The sequence below is a fragment of the Hemibagrus wyckioides genome, linkage group LG07, assembly GCF_019097595.1.
Source record: "Hemibagrus wyckioides isolate EC202008001 linkage group LG07, SWU_Hwy_1.0, whole genome shotgun sequence".
Lineage (NCBI taxonomy): Eukaryota > Metazoa > Chordata > Actinopteri > Siluriformes > Bagridae > Hemibagrus > Hemibagrus wyckioides.
The window spans coordinates 20826169-20848722 of NC_080716.1; the positions used below are offsets into that span (position 1 = coordinate 20826169).

The following is a 22554-nucleotide window of genomic DNA, read 5'->3' on the forward strand; positions in this document are numbered from 1 at the left end:
CATAATAAGAATGATGTAGGGCAATTTATTTACACACACACACACACACACACACACTTAATAACAGATGCTAAATTTGTACACAATGTTTCCTTGTACTACCAAATATAGTAAACGGAAAAGTGTGACCTAAAATCAGTCATCTGTGCAACTTCGGTTATTCAATATTTGTTATTTGCACTTTGACTGAAACAAGAGGGCTTTTCTCATTAAATCCTACTTTAAATCCCGGGTAAACAAACATTTCACACTTATAATTAAGAAGTGGGGTTAGCACCACTATTTATCCAGGGTTAAAAAGCTCTGTAACAGCTTTTTTTTGCTCCACATTGTGGTGCCAAACATGTACAGTGTGAAATGATGAGCTGTTACAGCATGCTTGTTATATATCTAGTCATGGGTGTTGATGCTGCAAATATGCAAATAAGAAAGTTAACCAAGGGTTTAGGAATGTACAGTGTGAAACGTCTTGAATTATGAATAGCTAGGATTAATTAAAGTATGAGCAGAGTGAAACGTGAAGCAAGATAACCAATCCATTTTACCCAGGGTTTACAATGATCCAGAAATTACTATTTCAAGTGTAAACATTTCTCACTGCTCATGATGTGTTGTAAAGGTGTCAGTAACAAGGAAAAATATCATCCTAAATGCAGATCAGATCTAGAAAACATTTTACCAGCACAACTATCACTGATAGGCTGCAGACATCTACAGACTGGGATAGAAAGAAATCAGCCCCAGCCTTGCTTCTTCATACAATTCTGTGTATTTTAATTCTCATTTGTGATGTTGTTGCACTTGGTTCAACAAAAATCCAAAATAATCCACTTTAAAGACATTTTATAACAGCAAATAAAAAATAATGAACCCTTACATTGATGCCCACTTACACTAGCTGTCTCTGAGCATGAAGCTTCTGTTTAAAAATCTAAAAGTATTGTACCTCTAATCAAACTGCAAATAGGATTATATCAGCACACTCACACACTCATTTTGTAGGTGAGTTTGCATTCTTTACTCCAGGAAAAAAAGGAGAAAGCTACGATTAACACTAAAGATTTCATGACCATATTAAGATAATTTGCTTTGCTTTCAATTTCCTTAGAAGGTGGTGAGTTTTAATATTCACCAACCTGCTTCAGATCTTTCTCCCAAACCCTAAACCCTGTATATAGCTCTCTATATAGCAGTATATAGCACTGTTTTCACTCCTTCATGTAGTTTCTTTTTCCTCTCTTGGCTACATGAAGGAAGATCTGTATTGCTGGACACCTGAACACAGCCCCAGAACTCATGCATATTTGATTTCTCCTATTATGCTCCAATGTACCTTGGTTCTTGGTGGGTTTTGGGTCCACCGCTTTCATTCACTTCCTCTCTCTCAATCTGTCTCGCTTATGTCCTTGAGCTAACAGTTAACTGCCAGGCAATGGCCAATTGTGTGGTTGTGAGCTGCCAGTGATAAACACTGCCAGAGGCAGAGCAGGACAAGCTTCTAATATTCTCTCTAAACAACTTTCCTTCTTGATGCTGAGTTTCATAAATGTGGCACACACTGTTATTTGTTAGGTCTGAAGTTGGGCTGATTTTAAAGGCAAGGAGGCATTAAAGTTGCAGAAAAAAATACCCCAGCCCTTTATTCTCATGATGCCATGCCTGAATGCTGCATCCATCCATCTTTTGTGATACATTGCTACAGCTTCCCTCTCGCACACACATCCATACAAATACATATTTGTCCTGGCCAGAAGAGGACAAAAAGCCCATTTTAAAGAGGCACAGTAGGCTAATCTGTCCACAAAATGCCTATGAGACCATGACCAGTGTTGGCTAATAGATCTCTCTCTCTCTCTCTCTCTCTCTCTCTCTCCAGAGCCTCAGCTGAAAGGCATCGTCACACGTCTGTACTGCCGGCATGGATTCTACCTCCAGATGTTACCAGATGGCACCATGGACGGCACAAAGGACGAAAACAGCTCCTTTTGTAAGTTCTTGTAGCTCAATTATCATGGAAACAAAGCTCTTGTCTTCCAGAGGACTCATTCTTACACATTATTCAGCATCGTATCAAAACATTAAATGGATGAATGGAGGTGTAGCACGCTGACTCACTTCTTATGAGTTCACCGTAGATCTCACTAATATGCTTTATATACGCAATTACAAAAATCAATTTTTTGTTTGTTTGTTAATTGTATAAAGCATTATGGGTGCTATATTCATGATAATAGCCCACAAGGAAAACTAAAACATTTAAATTTGGGGTGTGGGGGGGGGTCATCAGTGCAAATGAAAATACAAAAAAAAATAAAAAGCATTACGAAGTCGTGTTGTTTATTAAAGTGTTTTTATGGACTAATCTCTTAAAGATTTGCCGATGACATAGTAACTGCAAAGTTGCAGTCAAAGATCATAGTCAGGATACAAAATTATATCTACATAAATAACTCAGCTGATTTTGCTATAAAAAGGGGGCATAGGGGTGTTTCCAATTTGCATATTCATGCAAATCCATAGATAAAGGCATGTTTAATGAGAGCAAAGATATCAGAATCAGAAGATATCAGAAGATATCACATGGCATTCATAGTAATTTCTTGCTCATGTACAAACCAAACTTGTTAAATAATTTTATATTGTTTGTTTTCAAAGCTTCACCTGCTTTAAGTAGCACTTTCTGCAGACACTTTGTGTCATCCAGTAACAGTAATTGGGACATGGTGTTGATTTGAGCATACGTTGTCTGACAGTTAACTGGCAGCTCCATCATGCTGGAAATGAAAACTGCCGTGTCTGACTGCTGCAATTCAGAACATGTGTACTGCACATAATGTGTTAAAAGAGAGGAAGCATTTTGCTGTATCTTTGCTATAACTGTGAATTTAATGACTTGACACTTCAAAAGATCAGCACTTTTCTGACTCAACATACAGATGCCACTATTTATTCGCTTGTTTGGTTGGTTAGTTGGTTGTTATTTGTTTGTTTGTTTGTTTGTTTGTTTGTTATTTGGTTGGTTGGTTGGTTGCTTGGTTGTTATTTGTTTGTTCATTTATTTGTTTGTTTGGTTGGTTGGTTGATTGGTTGTTATTAATTTGTTTGTTTTTGTTTGTTATTTCTTTGGTTGGTTGCTTGGTTGTTATTTATTTGTTTGTTTGGTTGCTTGTTATTTATTTGTTTGTTTGGTATTATTTGTTTGTTCATTTGTTTGTTTGGTTGGTTGGTTGGTCAGTTGGTATTTATTTGTTTGTTTGTTTGGTGTTTGTTTGTTTGGTTGGTTGGTTGGTTGGTTGCTTGCTTGCTTGCTTGGTTGTTTGGTCGGTCGGTATTTATTTATTTATTTGTTTGATTGTTTGGTTGGTTGGTTAGTTGGATTTGTTGGTTGGTTAGTTGGTTGTTATTTATTTGTTTGTTTGGTTAGTTGTTTGTTTGTTATTTAATTGGTTGGTTGCTTGGTTGTTATTTGTTTGTTTGGTTGGTTGGTTGGTTGTTATTTATTTGTTTGTTTGTTTGTTAAGCATGTCTAAGCATTTTATTATGATGACCTAGATATTTCATTAATTTATCTAAATAAAAGCTAATCCCTAAACAAAAAAAATGTGCATACTGATGTTAATGCTGTAGCTTTAAGCAGAAGTGATTAGCAGGATGGAAATCTAAGTGTTTTGTTTGTTGCTAGAAACAGACACTACAAAAAACAAGAATAAACTCCTGATTTCTAGTCTGCAAAGAAGAGATTTTTTTACATTTACTCCCACCTGAAGGAGTATAACTGAAGTAATTAATTGTAATTAATTAAAAGTAATCATAATTTAGTGTACACTGATCATTGATGCTGATCTCCACCTTGATATGTAGCTGGTGTTAATATATAAAGCTTCTATGGGAAGCTTTGAAAAAGTTTGAAGAAAAAGTTTCAGAGGGAAAGTTGACTGTTTCTAGAACAGTCTAAAATAGGTTTTGGGTTAGATAGTTTGGTACTCTCTAGAGGTGTATTGTAATGCCACTATCTGGATCTGTTTAGTGCTCCTACATGTCCCCATGTGTATACGGATTCAGACTTAAGCCCAAACCGAGCATGTATTTGTATTAATTTGTATTAATTTATTTATTTTTAAATTTATTCACTTATTAATGATATGTCCCAAGAATGGCAGAAACACTGGGAAACATTTGAACATTTGACACAATTTTTGTAAGAAAAAATATTCTAATGAATTTTATTGGTTATATTTCCTAAAATATAAACAAAATATTAGCCATATTTAAACCTTATTTTGAGTCATTTAGCATTAGTTATTTTTAGCACCTCATTTTCATGTAAATTTTTGTCTTTGTCCTGCAAGGGACTGACCACTTGCACCCACCTCCATGAAATTAAAAACCTCCCACTGACATATGTTTTTTGTTGTGTCTGTCAGAATCCCAGTCACAGTACACATCATTGGTCTCAACCAGAAGTTCCAGGCCGTGAAACTTTCTGATTTTGTAAAAAAAAAATTAACACTGAGCCTTCCTCCTATTCATATAAGTATTCGTATCTTCAAACACATTATCGATTCATTCTGAATAATATATTTGTATTCAGTTGCAACCCCAGGTACTGCTAAAGGTGAATAATGAGGGCCTAGTGCACATGGCGTGCTCGCTTAACTGTGCTAGCGGATCCTGTTAAGCTAGCTCACCCACACATACTGCATAAAATGTGCTGCTTCTTACACTAACATTTTAAAGATAATAATTGTACAGGTGTCTCTGCATTTTTATGAAAAAGAGCAAGCATAGGAGCGATGAATTATGGGCGTTTGAGAGGAATTAGGCACAGTGTTAGCTTTATCATAGAGAAAATGGGTTTTGTCTCAGATCGTCTGCCAGGCTTGAATGCCAAGATGAAATGTCTCCAGAGGTGTGTGCCCTCTCTTCAGCAGTATCAGACTCCTCATTATGCACTGCACTGCGGACTATGCTAATGAGCTGAGGAAAAAATGCTGAATCAGCCGTTAGAACGGCTAAATAATTAACGCACGCAGGCTGACTTGAAGCTGGAAACAGCATTTCAAATATCCTATGGTTTGATCGTTCCTTTTGTCAGTGCTGTAATGGTCAGTGGTTGCACACTTCCAGGGTTGTAAAGGAGACAATGGCCTAGTTTCAAGCCCAGCATAAATACAGCATTGTTTTTAAAAGCCCCATCACTCACATGAAGGATCTCTCTCTCTCTCTCTCTCTCATTAATGCTCCAGAAATACGCACATTACAAGATATCAGCCAACAAAGAGCCCAACCCTGCTTCCCAAGCCACCTGTCAGAAACAATATGTCATCTCTATGGTTTTCCCACCTCCTCTGTCCCCACATGGCCCTGGCTGCCCATCCAATCTAAATAAAGAATCAAGCCACGGAGTTCTGCCAAGCTTTAGGCCATATCCAACCTCACACACACACACACACACACATTAGTTCCACAAACTCTTTTAAAAAAGTACAGTTGACCGTTCAAGTCTTAAGGACACTAGAGATGAGTGCACTTTCTATTTTTTTTGTCCCTGCCACAATTTAGATGAAAGGCCGTAGCTGGCTGGCTTCAGCGTGGTGGCTGTTGGCCTCTGTCCAGAGTGATTACACACTGCGGTTTGCTCATCTCAGCCAGTTAAGGACTTGTTTTAATACAGCTGCTCTGTTTTATTGATTCCCACGGCTACTGGTCGCACCTGTATCTGTGATCTTCCCAACCTTCCCATTATGTGCCTCTTCAAGAAGCTGACCATAAGCTTTCTCACCATAAACTACCTCCCTACTAAGAGCAAGGGTGTTAAACATCCAGCATTACAGGGGTGTGAAAGTTCTCTTCCAGTCAAGCAACTGAATTTAGTGTCTGTGCTCTAAAGTAAAATTGTCTGGTGTAGGATAAGTGAATTGAAAGGTTTGAAAATGGATTTTATCTCTGTTATTTCATGTTTGCACATATGGAGCTTGCATATGAAAAAAATGCAGATAAATGAACACATTTAAATGTCTGTGTGTTGTTGATCCAACTTAATTTTTTTTTGCTCTGCCTTGAGTTTCTCCCTAGACATTACTTTGTCTATGCATGTTTTGACTCTGGCTTCTCTTTCACAAAAAAACAACTGTTGTCATTTTTATAACAATGTTTGTTGTAACGAAGATTAAATGAAAATTACACTGTTTATTATTTCATTTGAGATCTTATAGCAAAGGATTGCTGAAAAGTGTGGAATTTCATTATTTTCAAAATGGATTATTTGTTTTGGATAATGAGCTGTCAAATTGGATAATGAGTTATAGCAATTGGAAGCCAGACTTCAAGTTTATCTACTGTACCCATGCTGAATCAGACAGGTGTGTGTGTTTGTGTGTGTGTGTGTGTGTGTGTGTGTGTGAGAGAGAGAGAGAGAGAGAGAGAGAGAGAGAGAGAGAGAGAGAGAGAGAGAGTATAATGTCCCTAGAAGGATGGGTAGAGACGAAGAGCCCAGGCACGGCAGAGGAACAGCTGGTGTCTTGCTGACGGGTGTTCAATCACAGAGTGTGCCCTGCCTGTCTGGTGCCTGGCACACGGCATCCCAGTCTCCACTCTGCTGCTTATGTAACAGCCCTAATGAGAGCAGTAGCAGGACAAAAGACCTGGGACTGTGTGTGTGTGTGTGTGCTGTAATTTTTTTTTTACCTGCCAACAAACAATAAACTTCTCAATCTTCCAACACGGACAACAAACCAAAGTTATGGAAACCAAATTAAACTTTATTATGAATAAGCAAAAGTGGAAAGTAGTATGAGTTGAAAAACAAAAAAGTGAGATCACTCACAATTAAGATAATCGAAACTTAAACATAGAATTACTTTTCTCTAGAAATGTCAAGCAAGATATCCAGCTTAGAAGAAAATCCACAAACATTAGTTTATTCTTTAAAGTTTTCCTCCTCAAATGTAGACCTGTCAGGTGCTATTAACACATTTAACTTCACTTGACTGTTTAATCCCAGCATGATTACTACAGAAAGACAGAAAGATGCTAAAACCGCAAGTCAAGAATTTCACTCAGCCCCTGCAGATGAGATGTGATGTGAGTTTCAGTGGGTGGGGTAAAAATGATAGATTCAGCTAAAAGAAATGTGATCATCCATGAATACAGCGATATAATGGAAGATGGTAGAGACAGGGAAATGACAGACTGGCTGAGACATTACCTGACATGAACCCGCTCTCTTTTCCCAACATGATGTACACTGGTGAATGGCCCTGGAGGGGCCTGAAGGTTGTCATTCTGCATTGAGCTTCTATAATTGTTAATGAGCAAAGACAGAGAGTAGGACACCACTTGTCTCTGGGGTATATTTGTACACACACAAACACACACTCTCAATCCTACGACCCTGACCGTTTGCGTCACTCCAGTTTTCAGAGCAGTTCAGGACATCAGTCTGCATAATGCCGGATAACTAAATGACTCCCCGAGTGATGGCAGTAGCCACGCTGCAGCTCTGATCTGACACTCAACGTTGTGAGAGATGACTCACTGGCTGCTGTTCCCCCTGCAGTGATCTAGTAAGGAGTCATCTTTCCGGTTTTTTTAACAACCACCGCAAGTTTTTCCCATTTTCAGCGGGTACATATACTACATATTATCTCTGCTATTGTATCTCCAGCTCACGCACATTCGCACAACGTTTCTCTTTATTAGCTGTTCAGATTTTTTGCCAAGTACCCATCCCATCATACACACACACACACACACACGCACACACACTAACACTCCATTTTTCAAAAGACTTTAATTAATCTAAAAGCTGCCGTGTGTGGTAAGTAACATCTTGAGAATGAGGAGCAGAAGGAGGGAGAGAGAGAGAGAGAGAGAGAGACTGATTTATCATCAAGACAGTGAGGACAGTACAGACCACCTAGCACATTGATGATATGACGATGGAGCTGGATCAAGCATTCCACCGCATTTTTCTTTTACACAGTTCTCTGTTCCTCTGTGCACCTGAGGAGACTTTCAGACAACAAGTGAGGTCACAGAGCTGTCAGTTATGTTAGTTATATTTCACTCACATTAACTCCACATAACCTCTAGACTGGCTACGTCCCAATGCACTAATGAATTTGTCTGAATTGTAATAATTAGACCCATCATGATTAAGAAATTTTGATCACTGAATGTACATCTTCATTAGATTAATTTCATTTCTTCAAATATGGCTGCTTCAGGTGGACTTGGTACACCAGCATTGCCCCTAGGAGCGAGTTTTTGTGGCTGTGTGAGTGTGGGGTTTTTTTTGGTGGTGGTGGTGAGGGTGGTAGGGTGGCTTGGTTGTGGCCAGTGATGAACTGTTGTCCGGTCTCACACCTGGTGTTGCCAGGCCGCCTGTTTTTATACACTGACCCTCTACAGGATAAAGGGATTAATAAAGTGAGTCAGTGAGTGAAGAAATGTATGAAATTTCATTTTATTATATGTTCTCTTCTGTTGATGCCTCTTTAAAATATCAAAATAAAGCTAAAATAATAATGCAACATAAACAGTAAATTACTTTTCAAAGCAGAAGTAACGAGGAGGAGAAGAAAATTTAATAAATGGATGAATGACAGAATTAATGAATATAAAACCAAAAATGGTTAATGAACATTACACTGTTGTGTGTAAATAAATGTAATGTACTATTCTGTACTTATATAAAAAAAAAAAAGTTTTATCACATTTTGGAAAAATAGAAATGAATTCAATTAAATATTACTATGGAACATGGCGGATTTACATGATTATATATAATCTTGCAGTAATTTAATTATAGAATGAAACTAACCGAAATCTTAATGGTGCTGTATATTGATACTGTAGAATCTAGCATTTAATATAAATAGCCTTTAGGGTATAGTGTGATATTTGTGACAGACCTTAAAAGAAAATGAAATTATCACAGGATGTAGTACAAGATATTTCAGGATGGTTAAACTTCACCTGCTCTCCTGCTTCCTCAAACCTGTGAGAAAACTCAACTTGGAGATATCTTTTGTTTTAACTCACCAGTAGTCAAGACAATGAATTACTTTAAGTTAACAATATTCAAAACTTGTCATGGAGTCCAATTGTCACCTGGAGTTAAAGAGAAGAAATAAGTTCACATAGCTTATGTTATGTGGCACTATATGACATCCTTCTCTGAGATCCATGCACCTCTGAGGTGTGTTCCAACTCAGTTGTACTACTAGGACTCATCATCAGGACACCAGCATATTGCAGTATATTGGGAGTTGTTGTTTTTTTGTTGTTTTTTTTTGGATGTGTGCTGAAGTATCTCCACTGTGCTTTCAAATGTGACTACAAAAAGGTGGGGAAAAAAACAAGGATCTAGGATTGCAGTACATCTAAACAGGATGTATCACTTTTTTCTCTTTCTCTTTCTGTATCAGTGCTGTTCAACTTGATTCCTGTGGGTCTGAGAATAGTCGCTATCCAGAGCACGAAGACGGGCCTCTACGTTGCCATGAACAGTGAGGGCTACCTCTACACTTCTGTAAGTTATGAACATGTCTATAAACACTTTTTGTTTCAGTTATGAGCTTTCAGGAATACTGTATTATGCTGTGTTTCAGCCTGGATTTATTTCATGCTGAATGTGTTCAGCATAGGTTTGTGGATCGTCAGGTAGTAGAGTGGGTTCCATTACAACTTTATGAGGGACATGAACTTACTACAAACGTATTACTAAGTTTTAAATGAACATTAACATTAACAATCGGTTTATTGTTGTTCGTTATATAGTACACAAAAAAACACTTTTGCATCCCATTCTGTCTTCCATTATCATTATTACTGACATTTACACTGGACTCTGACTCGACATCAGACAGTTTACATTGTTAAGTACATCACTATTTTCTTTACTTGCTACATTTTGTTCAGAATTTTTGTTTGTATGTTTAATATCTATGTCACTATACACCGACCAGGCATAACATTATATTGTGCTGGTCCCCCTTTTGCTGCCAAAACAGCCCTGACCCATCATGCACTGCACTAACACCTTTCTATCAGAACCAGCATTAACTTCTTCAGCAATTTGAGCAACAGTAGCTCATCTGTTGGATCGGATCACAAGGGGCAGCCTTCACTCCCCACGTGCATCAATGAGCCTTGACCACCCATGAACCTGTCTCCGCTTCACCACTGTTCCTTCCTTGGGCCACTTTTGATAGATACTGACCACTGCAGACCGGGAACACCCCACAAGAGCTGCAGTTTTGGAGATGCTCTGATCCAGTCGTCTAGCCATCACAATCTGGCCCTTGTCAAACTCGCTCAAATCCTTACGCTTGCCCATTTTCCTGCTTCTAACACATCAACTTTGAGGACAAAATGTTCACTGCTTAATATATCCCACCCACTAACAGGTGCCATGATGAGGAGATCATCAGGGTTATTCACTTCACCTGTCACTGCTCATAATGCTATGGCTGATCGGTATATGACTGCACACATTGTTTACAGTTTTTTTTTTTATTATTTCATTTGTGTAGTTTCGTTACTTTTTGTATTTAAATAAGAGCTACTTATAATTGTTTGCACCATGTCTGGGTAAGAGTGTATAACTGTAGCACAGGAAAGCTTTCGGTATGCACATGACAAAAATGTGTTGTTAGTTCATTGTACAAACACACATCTTATTTTGAACACTACAGAACACTGACAATTATGGCAGTTAAGTTCTCTGATCATCAAATTCTTTTCCAGTAATTTATAGTAAAGTCAGCTTTCTGGTTCTGCTGTAGAAATGGGCAAGTTGTTGTATAATGTAATGAGTGGACTGAGTGTGTTTGTGAGTCTTTAGTGAATGCTCAAACCTCTAGCAGCTCTCAGAAAGTCTCTACACTCTCATTCCTCACTCCTGTAACTGCACACCGTTCCTACTGGATACACTGGAGTTATATAAACATGTTTTAAGATCCAAAGCTGAAAACAGGGAGTTTAACGGGTTAATATCTCAACTGCATTTTTTTATTCATGCTGTTTATAATGAAGCGTAACTTCAAATCATCACCTCAGTGCAAAAATAATAGACTTTGTGGACCACAATAATAGTTAAATCAAGCGTAAGATAGAATTGGATTCACTCACTTTTTATCATGGAGATTTTTACTTTTCCCATTTTCCTCATTAACAATTTGTCAGTAACACCACATGCAGTCAAGGTCATAGACACTGCAGATACATTGTTCAGAATAACCGTAATGTTACATTAAACGTGTATACAAAAAGACGTGACAGAAAAAGTAATAAGCTCTGTAAATATATAACAGCATTTTAACTAATAATCAACTAATTATAACTAAGTATTTTAACTCATTATTTTATTAACAGTATGGTCTATCTGTAGAATTAATTGAATTTAGCAGCCCAAAGCCATCAAACACTATAATAAACAGTGAAAACACAAAGATGTCTTAAGCAGATATGATTGAGGGGGACAATTCACACAAACGTACAAATCTATGACAGTACCTTCAGGGAAAACTTCAGGTTTTATCAGTAACATCATATATTGTTATACCGTGTTTCCCACAAATATGAAGAATACACGTTCTGGCTCTCATATATATTATATATTTAAACAGGTATGTCAGGTAAGATGGATATTACAAATAGATATGACAGATATTAGAATAACAAAGACAAATTGAGTCACGGTGAAACTCTGTCTCTGATCACCTGCATAAGCTTGACAGTTATGGGATGTGCCACCTCCCTCTCTCTGATTTTCTCTTTTCTTCTCTCCTTCTCTATGTCCCCTCCCCTTAACCCCAAGCTTGAGCTACAGCCATAAAGGAAATACATCTTGTTATTGTCTGTGAGCTGAGTAATTTTTTTATTTTTTTTTAAGGATTGAAATATACTTTGGTGTTTGTCAATACACCCAAGTATCGCTTTTGTGTGAGAAAAAGTTTATTATAACAATACCAGTAACAGTATCACAGGATGTGTCAAATTGTGTCTAGAGGCTGGTGAACAGTTTTGGCCTAATAACCTTAAAAAAAAAAAAATAAAAAAAAAAAACATTGCATGGGAATTTGTGTCGCGAGGAAGGTTTCAGTAAGAATGGAAGATGATAGCAGCCAAGAAAGATCTGAGAGCACAAAGACATCTTGAAACATATTCCCTTATGTGCTTTTTCTCGGTCACTGAAGACAGAAGTGGGTTAAATCCATATACACTTCAAAGGAGAAATAATCGGCTGTATGAACTACATTTAGAGCTGATACGTGCCAAGGGTGGATATCCTGCACCGGCTGAAAGTCTCAATTCAGTTTAACTCAGTGAGAATGTTGCGTTAACCCCTACAGTGTGTTACATTAAGCCTTCATGTAGTACAGACAGGACGTACTGAATGTGTGTATTTGCAGGAAGATCCAAAAGCAAGACCTAGCTTAAGCAAGTTCAAAAGAAACAGGGTTACTCTGGGTTACTGGTCAGAAGGTCAAGGGCTCAAGCCGCAGCACTGCCACTGTTGGGCTATGGATTAAGGGCCTTAACCCTCTCTGGTATACTTCAGGTATACTGTATCATGGCTGACCCTGTACTCTGACTCCAACTTGCTAACAAGCTGGGATATGTGAAGAAAATTATTTCAGTGCTGTAAAGTATATGTGACGAACAATGGCCTTTAATTCTTCTTCTTCCTCTTCTTGATAGATGAAAAATGTATCTAATCTCCTTGGAAAAGAGATTAGCGAACTCTTTACCCGTCTATTTAGTCCCTTGCAACTCACTATATATTTCTGTTTTACAGGTAACACTATCACTGTCTATAAGTATTTTAATTACAGGCCTAACTGCCTTACTCCTCAAGTGTATCTGCCTTTAATAAAGCACTCATTAGAGTCCCATTAGCATCTGAGACAGACCGGTTAATAACTTCCAGAAAGATTCAGGTTTAATTGCTCTTCTGTATCATGTTGTTCGGTCTGTGACAGTAACAGCCATTAAACTGCAATAAAACATTAAGAAACTTCAAGTGTTCAAAAACTTTTGACTGCCTTTTCAAAAGCTTTGAGGCACACAAAAGAAGGGATCAGACACACACCTGACTGTCCTCAGTGTGAAACTCAAGACCATGTTCATAACTAATCTAAAGTTCTTGAAAGCTTTTTATTAATGATAGCAGGGTGACACAATTTGATAGTATTTTCTCTGTGTGTGTGTGTGTGTGTGTGTTTCACAATTTCTCGCCTGGCAGATGATCGCAAAATTGCCGTTGTTTGTTCCCAGAGCTCTGTTCTCTTCTGGCGCAGCAGATGAGCTCTTTTCTTTTTTCTGAGCTTGTTTATTGTTTTGTGGTAATCACTATTTCAGATTTGGTGCACAGTCATTTAGCATCATGGCAGGAAAAAGAGTAGAAAAGAAGGGGGGAAAAAGATGAAGGATGAAAGTGGGGACTGGAGTGCAGGTAAAGCAGGGTGAACTGTTTTCCTCACAGATGGAGAAAGGAGGACAGACACTTTCTTTGTGGGGGTTTTCTCTATTTTTTTTTTTCTGCTAGCTGCTGTGGTCCTTTCCCGTACTGAAAAATGGGTCGACTTACTTCTACCCAGAGAATATAGAATAGAGTCTCTTTATAGCTCCACTTCCTTGTCTTTCTTTCTGTGTATATTGTAATTAATTACATTATCTGGTACAATGACAGGACTTGCTCTCTGTGTGTGTGTGTGTGTGTGTGCGTGTGTGTGTGTGTGTGTGTGTGTGTGTGTGTGCGTGTGTGTGTGTGTGTGTGTGTGTGTGCGCGTGTGTGTACTTTTTCTTGATCGTATTTACCTTAAAGCTCATCTATAATTCATGTTTATTTGTGGTGGACGTCACTGCGGACTCAAACACACACACAAACACACACACACACACAAATGGATGACATATATATATATATATAAAAAATCCTAAAGTGTCTCAATATGGTGCTGGGCCACCACAAGCCCCCAGAACAGCTTTGAAATGCCTTGGCAACAATTCTACATCTCTCTGGAAGTGTCCTGGAGATATTCCCTCAGCTGGTGTTTTAATGACCCTGGTGGTCATTTTGGCTCCCTGCCAAAGAAGCGCGTCACTTTTTCACTTTTTTCTTCTGCATACTCTGCAATTTTCTCTCTTCGTTTCCTTAGTTTGCTTTGTACAGCAAGTAAGTGAAGAAAATGACGTGAGATAGGCCTAATGCTATTAAATGGCCAAATTATAATTAAGTTATAAATTATAATTACAGGGGTTAATGCCTTTGAGCAATTTCTTAAAAGAAGAGCTTGGGTGGGACAAAATGACATGCACACAGGCAATAAATTATAGGCAAAAATAAAACCAACATAAAGTGGCATTATAAGATGTTGGTCCACTGCATGCTCATAGAAAACTTTAGTGCATCTTGGGATCAAGTGGACACGTGGGGATTAAAAATTGGTTTTCACTCAATTAATGTTTAGGTGTTATCTATCTTATGGCTCCAAAATCTTCCATGGGTGTTCATTTTCTAAGGTGTTCCCTGTGCATGTGATATACATTAAACAGTTTTATACTTATTAAATCATTCATTCAGCCTATGTAGGCTGAGGATGGGGCGGAGTCATTATGTAAAAGACCACACCCATCAATGGAGAAATGGTTTATAACAGAATAAAAGTTAATCAATCAGAAGAATTTCAGAGTAATGTTTGCAGTGTTGTTTACCTCTGGACCCAAAACATGCCAGCAGTATCACTGCAGTAGCGTAACAGCCATGATGTTCTCAGTAGTCTATATACTGTACATGCTGTGTAGGAATGTCTGTATGTTCAGTATGGATATAGATCTGAATAATTATGAAGCCGTGTGTCACTGGTGTGTGCTTTCAGGCTGGTGTTACCTGTATGTGGCTGTTGGAAATTGCTTTTGATAAAAATAGTCCCAGTCCCTGTAACCTGACCCATTTTATTAACTTTGCTCTGAGTAGAACTCCTCATAGACCACAAACTCACAGAGAGAAAAAGAAGGGAAGGTGAGATGGAAGCTCTAGACCAGGAGCGTCCAAACTGTTTCACATAAAATCCCTGAGGGCCAAAAATTGTTTAAATTATGCAAATACAATATAGTGGAACCTTGGCATACGAATGCCCTCCGTTATGAATTTTAGTCTTAAGAATTGAAATTTTACAAGCAATTTGCGCCGGCATACGAAGCATTTTTGACATACGAATGAACAAACCGAACCGAACGCCAGCTAAGTTGCATGTACAACCGGGACCTGTTCAAAACTCGTTTGCATCGGTGGAAAGCTAACCAAAATGAGTTTACGAATTTTACAAAAAAAAATTTCAGTCACCGAAAGCTATTTCAAAAGAGTCAACCCACAATACCAACGTTGCTTTCGGCATGCGTTCACAAGCTCCAGTACGGGATTTTTCATGTTTATTTGTTGACAGATTGGTGATGTAAGTGGTCTGTTCTATTTTCAGCCCAAGCTTTGTGGCTCAACTTCCTGTAAGGACCCTTGGAAATTGGTAATATTTTTGGGGTGGCTGGAATGGATTATCTGCATTTACATTATTTCTTATGGGAAATTAATATTGCAATATGAATTTCCGCCTTAAGAACTTGCCTCCAGAATGAATGAAATTTGTATGCCAAGGTTGCACTGTAATATGATAACATCAAATAACATGAAAACAGAGAAGCAAACACACACACACGCACAAGATGGCCACCACTAGTATGTATGTGTTGTACATCCCATTCCAGACTGCTGTTGTAATATCCTCAATTCTCCTGGCAAGGCTTTCCTCTTGTTTTCTCTGAAAAAGAAGTCCTTCTGCTTCTGCCCTATGATACTCTGAATATTTTTTGCCATGTGCATGATTTGTTTCATAATATCGCATGTTATTAATTCCTTAATTATGATTTCTTGATGTACAAGGCAGACATGTTTTCCATGGCTCTTGTTTCCAGCTGTTTTGAAAGCGTCAGTCCATACTGTTAACTTTTGGTGGTAACCATTACTAAATATTCAGTAAATGCTTTTGCAGGTGTAGTCAGCAAAAAAAAAAAAAACAGGATTGCAATTTAGCTAACTGTGTCAAAACAGTTTACTGCCACCATCAGGCAAAAGCACACTGTGGTACAGAACCAGAGACTAGCTGGAAGTCAGTTCAGTTGAACTGCGATTACTGAATGAGAACACAGCTCGTTTTAGTTAATTGATGACATCATTAGTTTAGCATGTGGAAGGGGAACGCTGTGGGAAACAGAAGAGGTGAGATGTGGTATTGTGTTCTTCATGCATGTCTGTGATCATGTAAAATGAAGTCCAATGCACCAGGGTTCAGTAGAGTCTGAAACCAGACCAATGCTGCAGTGAAGCCAGGAGCAGTCATGCTTGGACCACAGCAAATGTGTCCATTGTGAAAATTAGCCGTGGGCCAGTTAACATCTTTGAACCCCACACACACATAACTCAAAGCACACACTCATACTTATTACTTACTGATTATATTCAAATACAGGCACACACTGACAAACAGGTGCCCATGTGCTCAGGAAGAGCCTGACAGATCTGGGCCAGATTGTGTTTAACTACACTGGCTTTACTCAGGACAGAGAAAGGAAGGTCTAACAGTCTAACAGAGTGATTTCTGGAGAAAACCTTTACAATACAAATACACTATATTGCCAAAAGTATTCGCTCACCCATCCAAATAATCAGAATCAGGTGTTCCAATCACTTCCATGACCACAGGTGTATAAAATCAAGCACCTAGGCATGCAGACTGTTTTTACAAACATTTGTGAAAGAATGGGTCGCTCTCAGGAGCTCAGTGAATTCCAGTGTGGAACTGTGATAGGATGCCACCTGTGCAACAAATCCAGTCGTGAAATTTCCTCGCTCCTAAATATTCCACAGTCGACTGTCAGCTGTATTATAAGAACGTGGAAGTGTTTGGGAACGACAGCAACTCAGCCACGAAGTGGTAGGCCACGTAAACTGACGGAGCGGGGTCAGCGGATGCTGAGGTGCATAGTGAGAAGAGGTCGCCAACTTTCTGCAGAGTCAATCGCTACAGACCTCCAAACTTCATGTGGCCTTCAGATTAGCTCAAGAACAGTGCGCAGAGAGCTTCATGGAATGGGTTTCCATGGCCAAGTAGCTGCATCCAAGCCATACATCACCAAGTGCAATGCAAAGCGTTGGATGCAGTGGTGTAAAGCATGCCGCCACTGGACTCTAGAGCAGCAGAGACGCGTTCTCTGGAGTGACGAATCGTGCTTCTCCATCTGGCAATCTGATGGACGAGTTTGGGTTTGGCGGTTGCCAGGAGAACGGTACTTGTCTGACTGCATTGTGCCAAGTGTAAAGTTTGGTGGAGGGGGGATTATGGTGTGGGGTTGTTTTTCAGGAGCTGGGCTTGGCCCCTTAGTTCCAGTGAAAGGAACTCTGAATGCTTCAGCATACCAAGACATTTTGGACAATTCCATGCTCCCAACTTTGTGGGAACAGTTTGGAGCTGGCCCCTTCCTCTTCCAACATGACTGTGCACCAGTGCACAAAGCAAGGTCCATAAAGACATGGATGACAGAGTCTGTTGTGGATGAACTTTACTGGCCTGCACAGAGTCCTGACCTCAACCCGATAGAACACCTTTGGGATGAATTAGAGCGGAGACTGAGAGCCAGGCCTTCTCGTCCAACATCAGTGTGTGACCTCACAAATGCGCTTCTGGAAGAATGGTCAAAAAATTCCCATAAACACACTCCTAAACCTTGTGGACAGCCTTCCCAGAAGAGTTGAAGCTGTTATAGCTGCAAAGGGCGGACTGACGTCATATTGAACCCTATGGATTAGGAATGGGATGTCACTTAAGTTCATATGCGAGTCAAGGCAGGTGAGCGAATACTTTTGGCAATATATTGTATATAGACTTGCCTCTATTTCACAAGTCTACCATAATTCTAAATTAAAATAAAACATGGATGTAAAATAAATAAAATGGATGAATTATATACATAGCTTAAAAGAGACAAAAACAGTGTTCTGTTAAGTGAGCATACAAAAATATAATAAAAAATGTAATCATCACTGTATTATTAAACAATTTGACTTTCCTATGAATAAAAGAAATAGCAGAATATTTGTGCAAATGATCCTGTAATTTCTATTAACTTTAACTGGCCAATATTTCATCCCCAAAATGAAAATGACTGTGAGTATAATTAGGGGTTTGGCACGGAACATGCAGGACATTGTGTAAAAGCTGCTGTTGGCGACCTCTTCGCACTATGTGCCTCAGCATCCGCTGACCCCGCTCTGTCAGTTTACGTGGCCTACCACTTCGTGGCTGAGTTGCTGTCGTTCCCAAACACTTCCACGTTCTCATAATACAGCTGACAGTTGACTGTGGAATATTTAGGAGCGAGGAAATTTCACGACTGGATTTGTTGCACAGGTGGCATCCTATCACAGTTCCACGCTGGAATTCACTGAGCTCCTGAGAGCGACCCATTCTTTCACAAATGTTTGTAAAAACAGTCTGCATGCCTAGGTGCTTGATTTTATACACCTGTGGCCATGGAAGTGATTGGAACACCTGATTCTGATTATTTGGATGGGTGAGCGAATACTTTTGGCAATATAGTATATATACAAACAATGTATGTGTATGCGATGAAACAAGACCAGAGAGAAAAACCAGGGAATGTCGTATAAGGACATCCACTACATAAACCCAGAACCCAGATCTCCAAAATGTCAAGCATGACAACCAATTACAAAGACAAAGAATCTGAAAGCCAAATTGAAATAACAAAGCAAAGATCAAAAACTGGAAGCCATGAAGCAAATGGTAAAAGCCCAGACTGAGTACAACTTCTCCATGATTGAGTTGACAACATGAGCAATTACACAGAAACAAAATAACACATCTGATTATAATGTTTATGGGCGACTTTTTCTACTTGGAAAGTGACTTTCTCAAGAGCGCTGACTTTTCCAGGTTGGAATTCCATCACATCATTTCAACAGTAAAAACATACATCCATTTTCTGATCTGCTTATCCTACACAGTGTTACGGAGAACCAGGATCCTATCCCAGGGAACTCAGGTCACAAGATTCAAGATTCAAGAAGCTTTTATTGTCACAAGGTTGGAGACACCCTAGTCTCGTGTAGTCCGACCTTCAGACCAATAGCAGAAGGTCAGGACTCCATGGCAGCATTGATACACAGCTGAGCTTCTCTGAATTTCCTGAGTTCCTGAGTTCATTTAGAGTTCAAAAACTCATTTCTATGCCGGAGAGGATAAAGGTGTACACTGCTACACAATATTTGGGTAATCTGGGAAGGGTGCAGTTCTGACAGTTAGCTGTTTTCGACTATTCTAGTCTGATTTTTCAAAAATTAGTGCTGACTCTATGATCACAATCTGTGAGTTTAATAAATATTCACAGAACAGGAGTAGAACAGCCCCTGATCAAATCTGCAAAAAGATTTTAGTGCATCAGTGATCAACTTCCATCCCTCTAGACAGCAGCCTGGGTAACTCCTTTTTATTGATGAATGTGTTGCTGCGTTAGAGCGGTGTAGAGTTATTATCTGGACCTATTCTGTGTAACTTTTCTATAGCTTTTATAGTTTTCTCTTCAATTTCCCACAAAATTCGCTTGTAGTTGTACTTTGTATCCCTAGGTGTGTGTGTGAGTGTGTGTGTGGTGCTCTATAATAGGCTAGTGTCCTCCTCATGGTGTGTCTCCTCCTCACAGCCAGTGTTTTTGGACTAGCCTCTGCTGATCCACTGTGACCCTGGGCAGGATAACATGGTTACTAAAGAGGAATGAACGCAGACCACAGATAACACCAAAATCCTCAAGGACAGAGTGCTGGAAGAAATGGTTTGGGAACTACATAGGAGAATGTGGTTTAACCATGAATACGAACCTCACTGAGCTTCTGTGGTTACACTATTCACTAGCAGGAAAATGTACGACTTGCATTTTCTAACCCAAATGGAAGAGGCTTATTTATCAGCAGTTTTTTGGTACAATACATCAGGGTGAAACTTTCAGCCAAGCAACATCTCAAAATACAATAATTGGGTGCACTTAATATCTGTTCTTATTTCTTTCTCTCTCTCTCTCTCTCTCTCTCTCTCTCTCTCTCTCTCTATAGTCTGCTCTTTCTTCCTCTCTTTCATTTAGATGCAGGGTGTGCAGGTGCAAGATAGGGATCACCTTAGGTCATGTGACCAGCCAGAGTGAGGGATGAGGACAGGAGGGAGGGAGTTAGGGAGGAGATTCCTAAGTATGCTGCATTGGCATTGCAAAGGTGCTGCATCTTGGGTACAGCATCAGTCACTTCACAGTTTATGCACATACACACACATACATGAATCCGTTGCTGCACATTTCAGTCTGATGATTCAGTATTTACAGTGTAAGTAATTCATTGTTCAGGAGTTTAGTCCCAGTGCAGTTAGCAGTTTAAGAGCTGTAATGTGTATTCAAACACCACTGTGTGTATCGGTTCTGTGCAGCTGTGACACAAGTCGAGCTGGAGACTTATCAGCTCGGGGGACATCAATAATCACACAGAATGTAGTGTGTGTGCGTGTGTGTGTGTGTATGTGTGTGTGTGTGTGTGTTGATGCAGCAGTGGAAAAGGACACATGCCTGACTTTCAGTATGAGGAAAGTGTCTCTTTTGTTGTGTGTCGTTTGTGTCATGCAGAAGGGAAAGATTTCACGGTCTCTTTCACACTCACACACACACACACACACACACTCATATTCAACGTTTGCAAGTGACCTCAAAGACCAGTATATATAGGAACACCCCATAACACACACACACACTGTTGTGACCTTCTCTTTTCAAAATCATACATTCCTCTTTCTGTTTGCTAGGTCAGCACTCTCCTCTTTATCTACACACACTGCTCTTGCTCTAAACTACTTTTTTTTTCTCCAAACCTTTGCAGAATTAAGAGCAGCAAAATGTGAAGTCTTCTGTTGGAGGTAAACAGAAGCAAAATTTAAGGTACAGATCACAGGAAAGATAGAGAGGGAGAGACGCAGGGAGAAAGTGAGCAAGAAAAGGAGGGAGGGGGAAGCTGCACGCTTGTTCTCTTTGGAAAATCCCCAAACTCCCTGTAGGTTCCTCTAGTCAAGGTGAAAGGCAGAGGACACACACACCTCCTGCTGTTTCTGGGTCAGAGATGCAGAAACATGCAGGTGTTCATTCAGGACTTCATTCTCCATCTTGACCTGTGGTTCTAAATCTTACACAAAGTTAGGAAGACGCTTAAAGCCGTCATCAAGCTGTGAGAAAAAAATATTCTTTTAAATTATTATTCTTTTGTACAGGGAATAGGACATAATTATCTAATGAACACTGATCAGCCATAACATTATGAGCACTGACAGGTGAAGTGAATAACTCTGATTATCTCCTCATCATGGCACCTGTTACTGGGTGGGATATATTAGACAGAAAGTGAACATTTTGTCCTTAAAGTTGATGTGTTAGAAGCAGGAAAAATGGGCAAGTGTAAGGATTTGAGCGAGTTTGATGAAGGGCTAAATTGTGATGACTAGACAACTGGATCAGAGCATCTCCAAAACTGCAGCTCTTGTGGGGTGTTCCCGGTCTGCAGTGGTCAGTATCTATCAAAAGTGGTCCAAGGAAGGAACAGTGGTGAACCGGTGACAGGGTCATGGACGGTCATGGCTCACTGATGTACGTGGGGAGTGAAGGCTGGCCCGTGTGATCCGATCCAACAGACGAGCTACTGTTGCTCAAATTGCTGAAGAAGTTAATGCTGTTTCTGATAGAAAGGTGTCAGAATACACAGTGCAGGACGGGTCAGGGCTGTTTTGGCAGAAAAGGGGGACCAACACAATATTGGACAGGTGGTCATAATGTAATGCCTGTTCAGTGTATATGGTGGTCCAGGGGAAATTATTTACATGAAGAGAGTTCAACCTTTTCATCTAAATTAAATTCTGAAAACTAAAGATTTTCCTACTTGCAAATTTGCTCATATTTTTAAACCTGCCAGGCAAACATTTTTAAACACCTGGAGTTATGATTTATTACAGCTTAATCACTATTATTGCCACAGACCAAACAAATGATTCAGAAGAGCAACTAAATAAGGAGAGAACTTATTAACTGCTCACTCTCGCAGATCCTAATGGGAATCTAAATGAATGTTTTATTAAAGGTAAGAACACTTGGAGGGTAAAGCTGTTAAGCCTAAAGCTAAAACACTCAGACAGTGTTAGTATTAATTCTACAATATAAATATGAGGTGTGCTTAATTAGTCAGAAAGATTTTGGTCCTTTATTTTTAAAATAGTGTCATTTTCTTTTTTAAAAAATGTTTATCTCAGTATCTCAGTCGCAACCTCTGGTCTGGTATGTTGAAGACTTTTTACACTCTGAAATGAAGAATATGGAACATACTTGGAATTATAGGCTGTGTCCTAGGCGGTCAGACGGGAGGATCATGTGCTCTCACCGCCGAGGCAAAGCAAC

General features: G+C 39.3%; 1 protein-coding gene across 1 annotated transcript in view; it reads left to right on the plus strand.

Moving 5' to 3' along the window:
• The window catches only part of fgf11a (fibroblast growth factor 11a), a 73302-nt gene that overhangs the window by 32626 nt on the left and 18122 nt on the right, over positions 1-22554 (plus strand). The window contains exons 2-3 of the mRNA XM_058393771.1: positions 1877-1987; positions 9432-9535. Of these exons, the coding sequence (XP_058249754.1) occupies positions 1877-1987; positions 9432-9535 (215 nt within the window). The remainder of the gene's footprint in view (positions 1-1876; positions 1988-9431; positions 9536-22554) is intronic.